This window comes from Colossoma macropomum, unplaced genomic scaffold (genome assembly GCF_904425465.1).
Source record: "Colossoma macropomum unplaced genomic scaffold, Colossoma_macropomum, whole genome shotgun sequence".
Classification (NCBI taxonomy): Eukaryota; Metazoa; Chordata; class Actinopteri; order Characiformes; family Serrasalmidae; genus Colossoma; species Colossoma macropomum.
This window is the reverse complement of record NW_023494810.1, coordinates 7,124,371-7,138,720: the sequence shown is the minus strand read 5'-3', so window position 1 is coordinate 7,138,720 and position 14,350 is coordinate 7,124,371. Positions and strand designations below refer to the sequence as shown.

Here is a 14,350-nt window from a genome sequence, read left to right as displayed (position 1 = left end):
CAAGGTTATGGAGGATTGGCTCTGTCCATCGAGGGGCCTAGTAAAGTGGACATTCAGACAGAAGACATGGACGATGGAACCTGTGGTGTCTCCTATTGTCCCACTGAGCCTGGTACCTACATAGTGTCCATCAAGTTTGCTGAGGAGCATGTTCCTGGTACGTCAAGCCATTACTGAAGTTTTTTTGTGTGTGTGTGTGTGTATGTATATGTGTATATGTATATATATATATATATATATATATATATATATATATATATATATATATATATATATATATACACACACACACATTCAGTAGATACGTTTTTCTTGCTTGTCCACAGGGAGTCCTTTCAGTGTGAAAGTAACGGGAGAAGGACGCATTCGTGAGAGCATCACCCATCGCCAGAAAGCTGCCTCCGTTGCCACAGTTGGAAGTGTTTGCGACCTTAACCTAAAGATTCCAGGTAAGGGCACATTTTACATCTAAGCCGCCTATCCCTCTGGGTTGCGGGGGAGCCCATCCCAGCAGTGGGCGGACTCTGTGAGAATTGAAACCTTTCTTTACGTCTGTGCATGGTAACACAGGTGTGCAGTACCCCTGCAACCTTTTCTACATGATTAAATTAAGATGGAAACAGTTGTTCAGAGTGGTTTGATGTGAAATGCTCTGTTCTCAAGAAACTTAAGAGCCTAAATTGTTTGCAGTGATAGTGAAAGGAACCAGATGAAATGTTTAATGCCTCTAAAAGCTTCCTGACAGAAAGTTATTACATGTAATACAAATATGAATACCCTGCCTGGTGCCTGAGGCGTTTGTTTATGATAGCTTTGAGATAAGACTTTGGCCTAAAACGTATTTTTATATTCCTCCAGGGCATGCAGGGTGCTGTAAGACAAAATTTATCACAGGTTAACAATTATCAACAATTTTACATATAAAATTAAGAAGACACATGTTCACTGGTCATTTTGGATAGTAAATAAAATATCTGTGTAACATTGAGAGCCCTGGTTCCTGTCATCACCATTGTGAAGTCAATAAGTTTGTCTCCAATTAATCATTTCACTTTAAATCACTATCAATGACTTTATTTACATCTCAACAATTGAATTATGCTGAAATGGGGAATTACTCTTTAATACATTCAGCGCAAGACTGTTGCAGAGGCCATTTTTTGAGATATGTAGTGCCACTGGCAGAAGCACAGGTGTTGAGTGAAGAGATCATATCTTTGCATTTGGCCGTTTGTTAACTTTGGCTCATCTCTTGTACAATGTGCATCATTACTGACATACACCACAGAACATAAAATGTAAACAGAATAAATTAGGCTAGCAGCTATTGTTAGTTTTGACCATTCCGGATTCATAGGGCTGATCTTTTTAGCTTTCTAGTATGTAGAAAAAATATTTTAAGTATTTATATATCCTCCTTATTTTCCTCATCTTCTCACAGTGACAGACTTTTAGATTAATGATTCCATCTGACAAGCATTCTCAAACGACTCCCACATAGATGTGCAAGTCGTTTGGCAGTTGAAGGCTTACCACCCAACTTGTTTGTGATTTCCTGTAAATGAATTTGATGAAGACATGGGGAAAGACATCCCACACCTGGTGTGGGTTTGTCTTCTGTAGAAGCCACCCAGGTTCCTAAAAAACATCTGCTTGAACCTCCGGTCTCTCCAAGGACAGTAATTTCTTTATTTACCGTCACAGATTCTTTATTTGATGAATTTCCTGGCAAATGACCTTTAAGTACGAAGTTATTCATTTATCAGCGTCAGGAGACAAAAGAGAAGCCTTAACAACTAAATGCAACTTTTTTCATTATTTAACTCGTACACAGTTTACTTTTATCATAGCCCTCATTCTTAATGGGAGACTTGCTTTCAGTTTTTTTAAGAAATTTGCAAGAACATATTTCTACACCTCCAGCATTTATCTTAAATGGTGGTTGTATTTCTTACGATCCAGGTAATCCCAAACACATTCAGTTGAGCTCTGGACTCAGAGGTTCTTTTGAGAACACCAGCAGCTTCTTTATTTGCAAATATTTTTGCAAATTTTTTTGTCTATTTACTTTTCTCAGTAATGTCTTCTTGACTGCTACACATCCTTTGAGATCTGTGAGCAGATGGGCAGAAACACCTGTGGATTTTTCTTTTTTTTCCAGATAGTTCGCTTTGACTCATGTTTGCTTTTCCCTCTTCTCCAGCCAGTGATGGATCACAGTTATAAAACTGAAGCGATATTAGTGAATATTTCAAGGTAAAACAAGAGCGATGGTGAGGAATTGTATGTGGAATTTTGTGAGGAGGATTTCAGACAGATGGATGATGGTGGATAGCTGAGTTTTTTTTTCTGGTGTCAGGAGAGATTAAGGCTTTACATGTTATACGTATTTTTAAGTAAATATTTTCTCCGTAAGTGCCTTCCCTGGATAAATTACCCAAATATCCATGGGCACTCTCGACTCCTTAATTTCTGGTTAGTATTCCTTAAACATGCCAGGTGAAATTCCTGAGTAAACATTCCTGTGTGCCAAGCTGAAATGTGTCTCATCCTTGTTTGGATATTTTGTTCTCCCCCCAAGAGGCATACCTGAATAAAAAGATCCAGGATGGATGTCTCACTGTCTTTCTCATTTCCTCCTGGTGTTGTGCCAATCCCTTCATTTAAGCCCGTATAGTGTCAAGCTTGGCATCTGGAGTGTTTTCTGAAAGAGTACAAAAGGGTCTGTTGTCCTCTGAGTGGTTTTTAATGTAAATAACTTTTCCTAAGAACGGAAACATGCTCATCTTGGTATCCAGGACTGGAGCTTTTAATGTGACTGAGTGTAAATTGCTTACCATTTTCATCGCTGTAGTGGTAGACTTGCCAACAAGGCCTCACTTATTGCATTATAGAATTGTGTGACAAGTGTACATGTAGTTTAGTCACTCAGATCTTGTCAAAGTGGGTCTTTGAGAGTCTTTTTAGTCATCCACTTAGTAAAGCCATATGTAGTGTAACATATGGAGACTAAATCAGATATTAAAGAATGAGAACACTAGTTGATGTAGCTGCATCTGTGCTGTCATTTCTCTGCAGAGCACTGGAGACTAGAGCGTATGTGTTGCTGCGCAGTCATGTCAGAGGCTGGGGTGTGTTGATGGAGCTCGGTGGATGTACTCTACATATGTTCTAGTTGAAGTTTGTGTTACGCAGTTCATAAGAACTTGCTGCCTTTGTTGGGTCATTAGGTTCAGAGCCTGAATCGCTCTTTCTGAAGCCATATGTGAGCCGTCTTTAAGCATCAGTCTTGGGTAACAAGGGTTGTAATCTAATGGAGGGTTTGCTGTGAGTAATGAGCATTGTAATGGAGTGGTGGCCACACAGGGCTTTGCTCCCTGCTATCTGAGCTCATGCACTGGCTGGATGAGGTGAGGCCTCTTTCACCCACTGCTGCACGCTGAAGCTAGCAGATGGCTATAGCCTGAATGATCTAAACAATCTGAGTAGCAATGATGACATACAGTACTGTGCAAAAGTCAGATACCACCCTTTCATTTATTTAATTTCCAGTCAAAGTGGCCGTTAAGTACACGTTATTCAAATTTTGGCATCAGGGGAAAAAGCAGAAAACATATATTTAGCAGGAAATTATATAGAAGCTTCTACAACTAAACAGAATAACAACTTCTTTGTGTTTATTACAGCTTCTGTTCTTTTCAGGGGACTTGCTTTGGTTTTTCAAAGAAATCTGCAGGGATATTTGTCCACACCCACAAGGGTTGTTAACAAATTCACGGTGTTGTATTTGGGTTATGTTGATTTTATTTTTGTTATCTGTTATTTCTGTCACAGTTACCATGAATAATTGTGAGAACTTGGATTGAATTTATCCTCTACTATTTGTGCTTATTTTATGAGCTCCTTTTTGGCAAATCATGTGTGTTTTTTGGGGCGAATTTTCATTTTACGTTTTTCTTTCTACTTTGTGGGTTATTTTTAGATATTTTTAGATGTTATTCTGCTATATTTGTAATCACACTGTTCTGAGCTGCATATCAGACAAATGTGTTTGGGGTGTCGCAGAAGTTTGTTGGATTTTTTGCTTCAAGTAACCTCAATTACAAATGTAGACAATCCATAAAACCTTACTTACCAGTTTTGGTAAAGTTTTATTATTAATTTTCTTTCCTCAGTGAGGGCTTATTGACAGCTACACATCCCTTCAGACTCATAGGGTTGAGTTATCTTGGTGGTAACTTCTGGATTTTTTCAGATATGAAGCAAGAGTGGAGGTCAATTTTCTCCTCTCTCTTAAAGATGAAAGCTTTAGGTACTGTTTATCTGGTGGGGACAGTTTTGGTGGTCTGCTAGGTTTTGCACAGTTGTTAGAAATCCCAGTTTCTCTGTGTTTTAATAATTCTTTTGAACTCCAGTTTTGTAAAGTAGTGTTTTTTCACTCATTTTCCTTTGACTTTTCCCGTCTCTATGCAAATGGAATATCTTACCTCCTCATAAATATTTTCTTTAGCTATTTTAGGAGGTAATTAAAGAGAAATTTGTAAGGTCACTGAGGTGGGTTTAGCTAGCTGCTTGTGTGAGTGCTTCTTTGGGCACAGCTTTTGTTGGGAGGATGCTGCTGTAACTGTTTGGTTTTAAAATTAGAAGGATGAAAAAGTTAAAGTGGCAGTAAAGCACCCAAAAGTAAAGATTGGACAAATTAAACACGGACAGATTTGATGTTATGTTTGGCGTTGGAAGGTTTTGTAATTTTCTGTCAAATAAAATGAATCATTTGTGCTTGTATTTTGATTGGAAGTTAAATACATGAGTTATCTCTGCCCTGCATAGAGAAATATGCTGAATATGGTCAAATAATTGAGTATTTATCAAGTCTACTTTACATATAGAATACTGTAAAATGCTGTTGGTCAGTAGGTGATGTAAATTCTGGTCTGCAAATGTAAGTCTGGCCTGTAAGCATTTGGCTGAGAAATCACTAACATTTGTGTATATACACAAAGTAACATATAAGACAAGTAAATGGTTTGGCTAATCAGCACTTCATGAAGTAATCAGATCTGCTGGTGATGGAAATGATGAGCCAAAATTTGTGTTCGATCTCACAAGATACCAATAGTTTTTTGTTGAAAACAAGATACTTTTATTGCATTAATGGTTAATAGTATTTGTCCTGATGATATACTGTTTTGCAAGCAAAGCTATACTTACTGCTTAAGTAAATAGTTTTGCCTACCTTCCTCACAGTATTGCAAGTCAAGTACTTTAAGTAATAGCTTTCTTGACCCCACACAGCCGTGTTTGATTTTAGTGGATCAGGATTGGTCCTCTTAACATTTTCCGGAGACCCACTCTTTGTAGATTTTCCTGCTTTTCTTTCTTCTTTTCCACCTTTTGCTATTTTCCCTCAAAATGTTCATGTCTTTTGCTGTCCTTTATCTTTCCTCACTGCTTCTTTTCTCTTCTCTTTCTCTGCCTGTGTCTGTCTTCCTTTAGTGACCTGGTTCCTCCTGGCTCTAGCGCGGGAGCTCCTCTCTCGGGGAGTTTACCGCTCTCACTGCTCTCTGCGGCTCGGGAGAAACACCCAGGCATCCTCGGGCTCTTCTCAGCCTCTGAGGGTCAAACACTTCACTGTGGGGATAGTGAGGATTGGCCCAGCATCCCTGGCAAGGCCCTCTGGGCTGGAGGGTGCGTTTTAAGGGCTGGGCATGTGGACGAAGAGGTTGGCAGAAAGCGCTTGCTTTTGTTCGCTGCATGTGTTGTCGTTGTGCACATAAATGGAGTGTGTGGATCGCATACCTTCCTAATTAGAGCTGCAACAAACAAATACTTTACAAACAATTAATCCATCCTTTATGCTTTCTTTGGTAAATCTACCTTTGCCGCCACCATTTATTCAAAGTTTTGACTGGGTGGCACACAGTTTCTTCTTTTATGGTGCAGCCATGTCACCCTGTTTAAGAAAACTTCTCTTTTTTAATCAGGCAACACAGTGACTTTTTCTCTGTAATCGGCGTCAATAACAACACTTTGTTGACTAATCGTTGCAGCCCTAGTTGTAATATACTGCATACCATAAATGCAGTTTCCGGCACTGCTCAATGCCTTTGCACGTTACTAATCATCTCGCTGTTATGTTGTCAAACCCAGAACAAGACCCCAGAAATTGAAAATAAATTACATATTGCTTAAAGTTTACATTGGGAAATCAATACAATATTTTAAGACAAATGTAAATCACATTTTACATCACAATTAATTTTACTAGGGTAGCTACATTTGTGACTTATGTCCCCTCATATCTTTTAAATAGTGTACAGCAAGTTCATGAAGTTAAAAAGCTGATTTCAAACGCAATATTCATTAAAATGTTAGATTTTTTTTATTCTATTAATGTATATGAGGGAGTTTGAACCTGCTTGTGCATATATCTCCACTGGCACTGTAAATGTGTCCCTTTATATGTTGCACTTCTCAACTGATGTGCAATAGCTTTTACCCCTTTAAAAATCCATGTACAGTGTCAGCGTTCTGACATGTCAGGCTGTGTTGCTTGCAGATTCATACTTCAAAATGCAAATTTGAGAATCCCCAGACACCACACAACACACCCACACGTCTCTGTGAAAGTATGGTATATACATCTGAGATGCTGAGTGGAAACACTTCTCTACCTCCCCTTTTTATGTTCATTATCTCTTCACTGATATACTCTCTGCGTTCTCTCTCTCAGTCCTCCGCTCCGCGATTTACCCATTCATCACCACTCTGTCTTTCTCCTCTTTCCCCTGTTTCTGCTGTCCAGAGATCGATATCCTTGACATGTCCGCTCAGGTCACCAGCCCTTCAGGGACCACAGAGCCTGCTGAGATTGTTGAAGCGGGCAACAACACCTACTGCGTGCGTTTCGTGCCCCGTGAGATGGGCGTACACACTGTCAGTGTGAAGTACCGTGGGCAGCATGTGCCAGGAAGCCCCTTCCAGTTCACGGTCGGGCCTCTGGGAGAAGTAGGAGCCCATAAAGTGAGGGCAGGAGGCCCTGGGCTAGAGAGGGCAGAGATAGGCGTACCAGGTACTGAAATACCATAAACATCTCACACTTACTTAAATTAACTAGGATGTTGTGTAATTATTGCATAAATTAAATTAAAAAAAAAAATTGAAGTTTTTCCTCTTACACCAGGTGTAGTTGATCAGCAAAGACATTTCTGGTGACCAAAAATGGTTTCTTTGATTTTGCACTGCAGCTGCAAGGGTAACAAATAATGGAATTGCATTTAAACAGATTACCTTCATACAAGCTACACGACTAAATTATGGCACCCCTGCCTCAAACTATGCTGAGATATTAAAAAATATGTACAAATATGTTAAAAAATTACTTATGTGGTTTCTGATCCTATATGATACTGATTTCTATAAAAATGGGCAGTATCAGTAACAGCTAATCAATATTATCAGCTGGTCTGAAGCCTAAATTCTGTCCATACTTTGTCAATTTTACTTTGTCAGTAACTACAATAGACTCATATCTCCAGTGCAAAACTAAAGACAGAAAACATGTTGGCTGATCAATACATTTGAAGTAAGGGGGAAATTCTGTAAATTTAATTGTTTGCTGAACGATTGCTTTAAAATAAGTAAGATGTTTTGTAATTACTGCCTAATAACAATTACATGTACTACTTAACTGAAAAATCCTTTAAAAATCTATGAAATTTTAATATAACTTGCATTACATTCTACAGCTGAGTTCAGTATCTGGACACGTGAAGCTGGTGCTGGAGGTCTCACCATCGCTGTGGAGGGCCCCAGTCGTGCAGAGATCTCTTTTGAAGACAGGAAGGATGGGTCCTGTGGTGTTTCCTATGTGGCTCATGAACCTGGTATGCATAGTTTGCCATCCTGGATAATTCCTGTCTAGAAGTGAGCTTCTACATCTCACTCATATTTCTCTTTTTACAGGCGACTACGAGGTTTCTGTGAAATTCAATGACGAGCACATACCAGACAGCCCCTACCTGGTGCCTGTGTTGGCCCCCTCAGACGACGCACGCCGACTCACTGTTACCAGTCTTCAGGTGAGACATGAGGAAACATCTCCACACTAAGGCGTGTCCGCAGCTATTAAAGAACAGGGTTCAGATCTCTGAAATAACCAGATCAGCAGTGTCTTATTTTAGTCATTCCTCCACAGAAATCATATGTGATTCCTTATCATGATGTCAGTGTTTTCTAACTGTGGTCAGGTGACCTGGTCACTTTGAGTTTCAAAAGCTGGACTCTTAAGGCAAAATTGACCAACCTGTCTTCACCAATAGGAAGCACATATTGAATTATGTAGTTTGCAGAAATAATGCTTACATGCAGTCAGAAATCAAAGGAGAAACTCAAATGTTCATGTCTAAACGTTTCTAGCAACCAGTCATGTTAGAATTTAATGTAAATACCTCATCCCTGTCTGTTTAGCTTGAATGTACATTTTGCTCAAGTATAACTTGAGTTGAACTACAAACTAATATATTTGCCATGTTAGACATACAGTATTTATGCACTTAGACGGTGTGGTGTAATGGGCTAAATATGTCCGTCTTTCCCACTCCCTAAATATTAATGAACCATCACTATGTGCTTGAGAAGACAGATAAATTTAAGGGTGTGTTCTAACGTTCGCATCCAAGTCCAGTCTCAGCTGAGCGATAAAGTTACTCCATATGAGTTATTCTACTCCACATGGAGCACTTATTCACCAGTATGTTTGGAAAAAGAAAAAGCTCGGACATTGAAATACTGAATTCAGGCTGTTTCGGAACAGCTGTAAGTTTGTGATCGAGAAGCATTTGGTTGCATTTTTTTTACATTTTTTTTATCAGGTTTAGTTAGGAAGGCACCCTACTTTGAATAGCTGCTGGATATCAATCAACTTGTGTGGAACCTCTGGTGTTTCTCTTGTGTTTCATTTAAAGGCTTTTAACAGGGACACGACTCAAACTCACTAAAGCGCTGGCTAAAGCAGAGAGAGAGAAACACCACAACTGTAGAAACTCATTTCCTGACCCATTTTCACTTTCCCTTCTGTAGTATAGTAAACCTACTAGTTCATCTGCTCTCCCTAGAAACAACTTATATAATGTGGTGACCTCTCTTTACTTTAGCTGGTCCACTGTGAGTTCAGGTAAAAACAGTCAAAAACATGCTTTTAATTCATGCAAGGAGTCATTGTGAAGATTTTTTTCAGTGTTTTTTATATATATATATATATATATATATATATATATATATATATATATATATATATATATATATATACAATGAATTGTTTGTCATATTGTCAAATAGGGTGGGCAATATGGCAGCATATCACAATACTTAGACATTTTCATTATGGATATCGCAATATTTTAATGCACAGACAAAGTGCACAAGTAGTTTCACATTTAAAAAGAGCCGTGACTTTTTTTTTTTTCCTTCAAACATTTCACATACTGTACTGCATTTGTACAGCAAATCCAATGAAACAGTACTAATTATGTTGTCTTTTTAATGAAACATTGTTCTTTAATTACTGATTATCCACAGTATGCTTACAAAAGCAATTTATCACTATAACAATAGACGTCATATTGCCCACTGCTGCTGTCAATGACTGACTTCTGTTGGGTCAGAGAAAACTGTAACATGGGTGGAAGGGTGGTGTCCAACTGGTTATAGATAAAGATTGTGTAAAGTTAATTAATGTGACATAGAATTAATATGAACAGAGCTGAAAGGTCCAGAACATTCTTAGGGTGGGAGATATATGATGCAATCTGCACTGTTTACTACTTCAGGAGTCAGGCCTCAAGGTGAACCAGCCAGCTTCGTTTGCTGTGCGACTGAATGGTGCTCAAGGTACCATCGATGCGAAAGTGCACAGTCCCTCTGGAGCTCTGGAAGAGTGTGTAGTTAAAGAACTGGAACAAGGTGAGGCTCCAAAATCGATTGTGGCTGCCATTAGACAAAGTGGGGAGAGATTTGTTTCACAATTTTATTTGGGGATTTTCTGATGGGAAAAGGCTAAATAGAAAGTGAAATCAAAAAATAGAAGATGTTATTTTCTTTGTTTGCTTATGAACCAAGAATCTAGTGGACTCTCTCTCTGTATTGTTGGGATGGAACAGTATTCTCACCATTTTAAGTAGCAGCGTTTACATGCACACAATTCTTATTTGTCTAGGAAACTAGACTGAACCAAGATCTTTACAAGTGCTGTATAAAAGACTAGTCCATTTATAGGCCTGTTTACATGCAGGCCAGCATGGTTTAACATAAAGACCCCTTCTTGTTGCAGGTTTACCCATGTCTGAGTTTCCCACTGTTTAAAAAGAACTTCCTTTTTTCTGCTTCTATTTAAGTGTCTAATGATATCTACTTCTGACAAAATGGTTAACCTGAGGGACGTCTGTGGTCAAAAATCTGTCATCACAAGTGGTGCTACTGTTAAAGCCCCAGACTGCAAAAGCTCTGTATGCCTGTCACTGGAGTGATCTTGGTCTTTAAATGTCCAAATCTATCACACATAGTCTGGCCAATATCAGCCTGGACCACATTATTTTAATTGGGCTGATCTTATGTTGATTTTAGTTGGACCTTGACGGTCAAATCATGCTGTTTACATGATAGCTTAATTAAACTAACAGTCTTAGAGGAATAGTGAACTGTTGGTGTGCATGTAAACATAGTAGAATTGTTCAAATATACTGAAAATGTTTGCAGAGCACTAATACATAATACAGCTATTATACTGATACTACTGTTTACTGTTCTTATAAGTATGCAAATGTGTTGTCCTGCCACAGGGAAACTGTACAGTGTTATCTTTCACTGTGTCTTTCGCATCTTGCAATATAACATCAAAACCATCCCTCCACTTTTCTGTTCATGTATGCGGGCAGAGAGTATTATAAAGGGATTGTCATTGGGTCAGCTTGTCCTGTGTTTGGTGCATTTTGACTCAACTCTGTTGTTGCTTGCTCTCCAGACAAGTACGCCATTCGTTTTATCCCACGAGAGAATGGAATCCACACCATTGACGTGAAGTTCAACGGCACACACATCCCAGGCAGTCCCTTCCAGGTGAGAGTGGGAGAACCAGGACAGGGTGGAGATGCCGGACTCGTTACTGCCTATGGCGCAGGTCTGGAGAGAGGAACCACAGGTAACACATTTAGATCCATATGCTTGAACATATTTAGTACGGGGTGAGACTATGGCTCTAAATCATTCCATTCCAATTCATGTTCTAGTAGTAACTGCCTGTTTATGCTAATATAGGGCCAGATTTTCTTGCCCAAGTCCTACTCTTGGTTCCAGCTGCACATGGTCTTTGCTGCAAGTGACTTCTTGATCTAACATAATTTTGCTTTGGAATGTGCTATGAAAGGAAGTTTGTTTTCTTATGGTATGATAACATATGGCACAATGTTTTTGTACACAATAGAGGGGAAACCCTGTCAAACATGTCCTGAGTTTTAGGCTTTTAACATAATGGAAGTGTGTTTGGGTAAACTGTGGTCTACATTTTTTCTCAAAGTTTACTCCCCTTTACTCCCAAACAATGTCAGTATGTTGAAACCGAATGCAAAGCCCACTGAACTTGATTGTGATGTTTTTGTAGTTTGGGGAATACTGAGACCCATGTGACTCTCTGGGAAAAGGACACATTACAGTACAGGCTAGACAGTGTTGAGTGCCTCAACAAATCCTTACAGCATAGTCTTTAAAAGTACTGATCAAAAGTTTGGACAATTATACTATTTTCCACATTTTACAATTACAGTAAAACGTTGTCAAATGACATGTTGATTTTCTAAGTGAAAATATGCTAAAACACCTCATCTGTTGCTGATTTGACATCCATTTGCATGATTTCTGTTTATTTTTTTTTTATTTCATATTTGGGGGGGGCACACATTGTGCCATAACTTTTTTGCGCAGACATTTTTATATATTTTGCACTATATATTAAATTCAGCAAATAAAGTTAATTGTGTTGACTTATTCTCACTTAGAAAATCAGCAAACGGCCCAAGCATTTGCATACGACTGTATAGTAAAGCATATTAGAAACTTATAGAGCTATGCAGTGACAAAGCGCATTCACAGTGACGTGGGTAGCCAATCAGAATGCAGCTGACAAAATCCTGCTTGGTGTGCAATATATAGGCCTAAACCAACAGCAGTGTTATAAAAACTGTTTATTCAGGTAGTCAGATGGCTCTTCTCAGCACAGGCACAATAGAGTTCTGTTTGAATCTTGAGCTTTACTCCGTCAGTGGATCATCTGAACACTGCTCATTGTTTCAGCAAGATGATTTAAACAGAAGGATCTTGTATTACCTAACCTGTTAGTCATGGAACCCATCCAGCACAAATGTATGTCTTTTTCAAACTGGCCTAATTGAATTGTGGTCACAGGAAAAGCCTCCCACTGTGAGAGGGGCATCAGTCTGCAACAGTCGAAGTTTGATTTAACATCACCGTTTTTGTCGTTAAGCATTGAAAGAGAGAGAACGGCAGCCCTCTTCGTGTTAACGATGGTTCAGTTGATAAGCACAGTGGTGGAAATAAAGAAAGACACAGGGATGACACAGAGGAAGTGTAAATCAGGCTTTGTTAAGCTCAGGGCTGAGTTAGTGGAGGAATACAGTTCCTTCTTCCAGCTGGTCTGAGCTGATTATGTCAGTGTCTGCCACTGTGTGGGATTTATGTGTCCAGTTGAAGAGTGGTGATGCTATATTTGGAGTTTATCGTTTTTTTGCAGGTTTTGTGGCCACATAGTGGAATGTATAGTTAAGCTCAGTGTACAGTGTTACGACATGTAAAACCTTGCTGCACTGAGATGGGCTCTTCTTGCTTGCCTGTTGTAGCATTTCTAGGTTGACATGGATTTTGTCAGCAGACTTAACGCATTTATTTATTTTTTCTGTATTTACGTATATGATTATTCTTTACATGTGGCTTTTATATTCTGGTTAAAATTGTAGCTGTGTCATTATAGATTACATTCCACAATATGGTGGAATGTAAACGCTGCAAATGCTGTATTATTTATAGAGCCACTTTAAAAACGTGGTATTTGTCATGCTAGGTTGCAGTCGGCCATGCTTAAACGGTTTTTAATAACGTATTGAAATAAAATTTTGCATTTAAGATGTAAGTTCTGTAGTTCAGTGTTTCTGTTACTGTGTTATTGATTTTTTTTTTTTGGCCAGGGTGATTAGTCAATTTCAAATGTGTTTTTTTTCAGGTAATCATTAATAAAAAACTTGAAAAATTTCAATGGTGGCTGTAGAAGTTAAAACAGTGGGAAACTGAATTGACCCTCATAGGGCTGGATATCGAGATTCAGCCCTTTATGGGACCAATCGAATTAAATTATATTCTGTATTCATGTTAATGCAGTTTTTCTTGAATAGTCTGCAGTCCACTGTGCTCAGTAAATATACCCTCTTCCAACACCTCACACTCATTTCTGTGTAAAGCCTCAGCCACTTTCAGTTTGCAGTTTAGAAGAAGGTATTGAAAAAAAGTGTTTAGGAATTGTTGTCAAATTCAAGGTATCAGCTTTGGTATCAATATTGACAAGTTATGAACACTGTCCAGCCCTGGACCCACATAAAGGCCCTTCTGATTCACAGCATTTGTATTCTTTGTGCAGGCAACCAGTCAGATTTCATCATCAACACCACCAAAGCCGGGCCAGGCTCTCTGGCTGTGACTATTGAGGGGCCCTCAAAGGTGAAGATGGAGTGCCAGGAGTGCCCTGAGGGCTTTAAAGTACAGTACACGCCACTGGCCCCTGGAAACTACCTGATCAGCGTTAAATATGGGGGCCCTAACCACATCACTGGCAGCCCCTTCAAGGCCAAAGTCACGGGTATGCAGAAGAGTCATGATCTTGTAGGGTGTAATGGGTGAAGGCTGTAGAAGAGATGGTCAAACCACTCAAGCCACTAATGATTTAATGATCAAGTCATGCAAACTAGGTCTGTGAGTGAAGGGTGGTTTTGACTGAGATGGAGCTGCACAGCAGTTTGTTAATATTTTTAATATTCTTGTATTTGCAGCACAGATATACACACTCAAGTAAAAATATTACTTCAGTACATCAATATGATTCAGGTAGGGGTAAAAGTGGCCTGAACTGAAGTAGGATTCAGCTCAGCCACACTGAGCTGGACCAACACATCAGAATGAAATAAAACAACAATGAAATTAGTAACTTGGTGTAGATGGTTAAATGTGGATTACTTGAATCTGAGAATATCATTTGAAGTATAAATCTGTAAAAAGTATCCAGTTAATGGCA

General features: G+C 38.9%; 1 protein-coding gene across 2 annotated transcripts in view; it reads left to right on the top strand.

Annotated features, from left to right (window-relative positions):
- The window catches only part of LOC118799579 (filamin-B), an 87,334-nt gene that overhangs the window by 71,094 nt on the left and 1,890 nt on the right, over positions 1 to 14,350 (top strand). For both annotated transcript variants that reach the window (XM_036559532.1, XM_036559531.1), the window contains 8 exons: positions 5 to 157; positions 327 to 449; positions 6,806 to 7,072; positions 7,749 to 7,886; positions 7,966 to 8,081; positions 9,831 to 9,963; positions 11,021 to 11,197; positions 13,700 to 13,918. In XM_036559532.1, the coding sequence (XP_036415425.1) occupies positions 5 to 157; positions 327 to 449; positions 6,806 to 7,072; positions 7,749 to 7,886; positions 7,966 to 8,081; positions 9,831 to 9,963; positions 11,021 to 11,197; positions 13,700 to 13,918 (1,326 nt within the window). The remainder of the gene's footprint in view (positions 1 to 4; positions 158 to 326; positions 450 to 6,805; positions 7,073 to 7,748; positions 7,887 to 7,965; positions 8,082 to 9,830; positions 9,964 to 11,020; positions 11,198 to 13,699; positions 13,919 to 14,350) is intronic.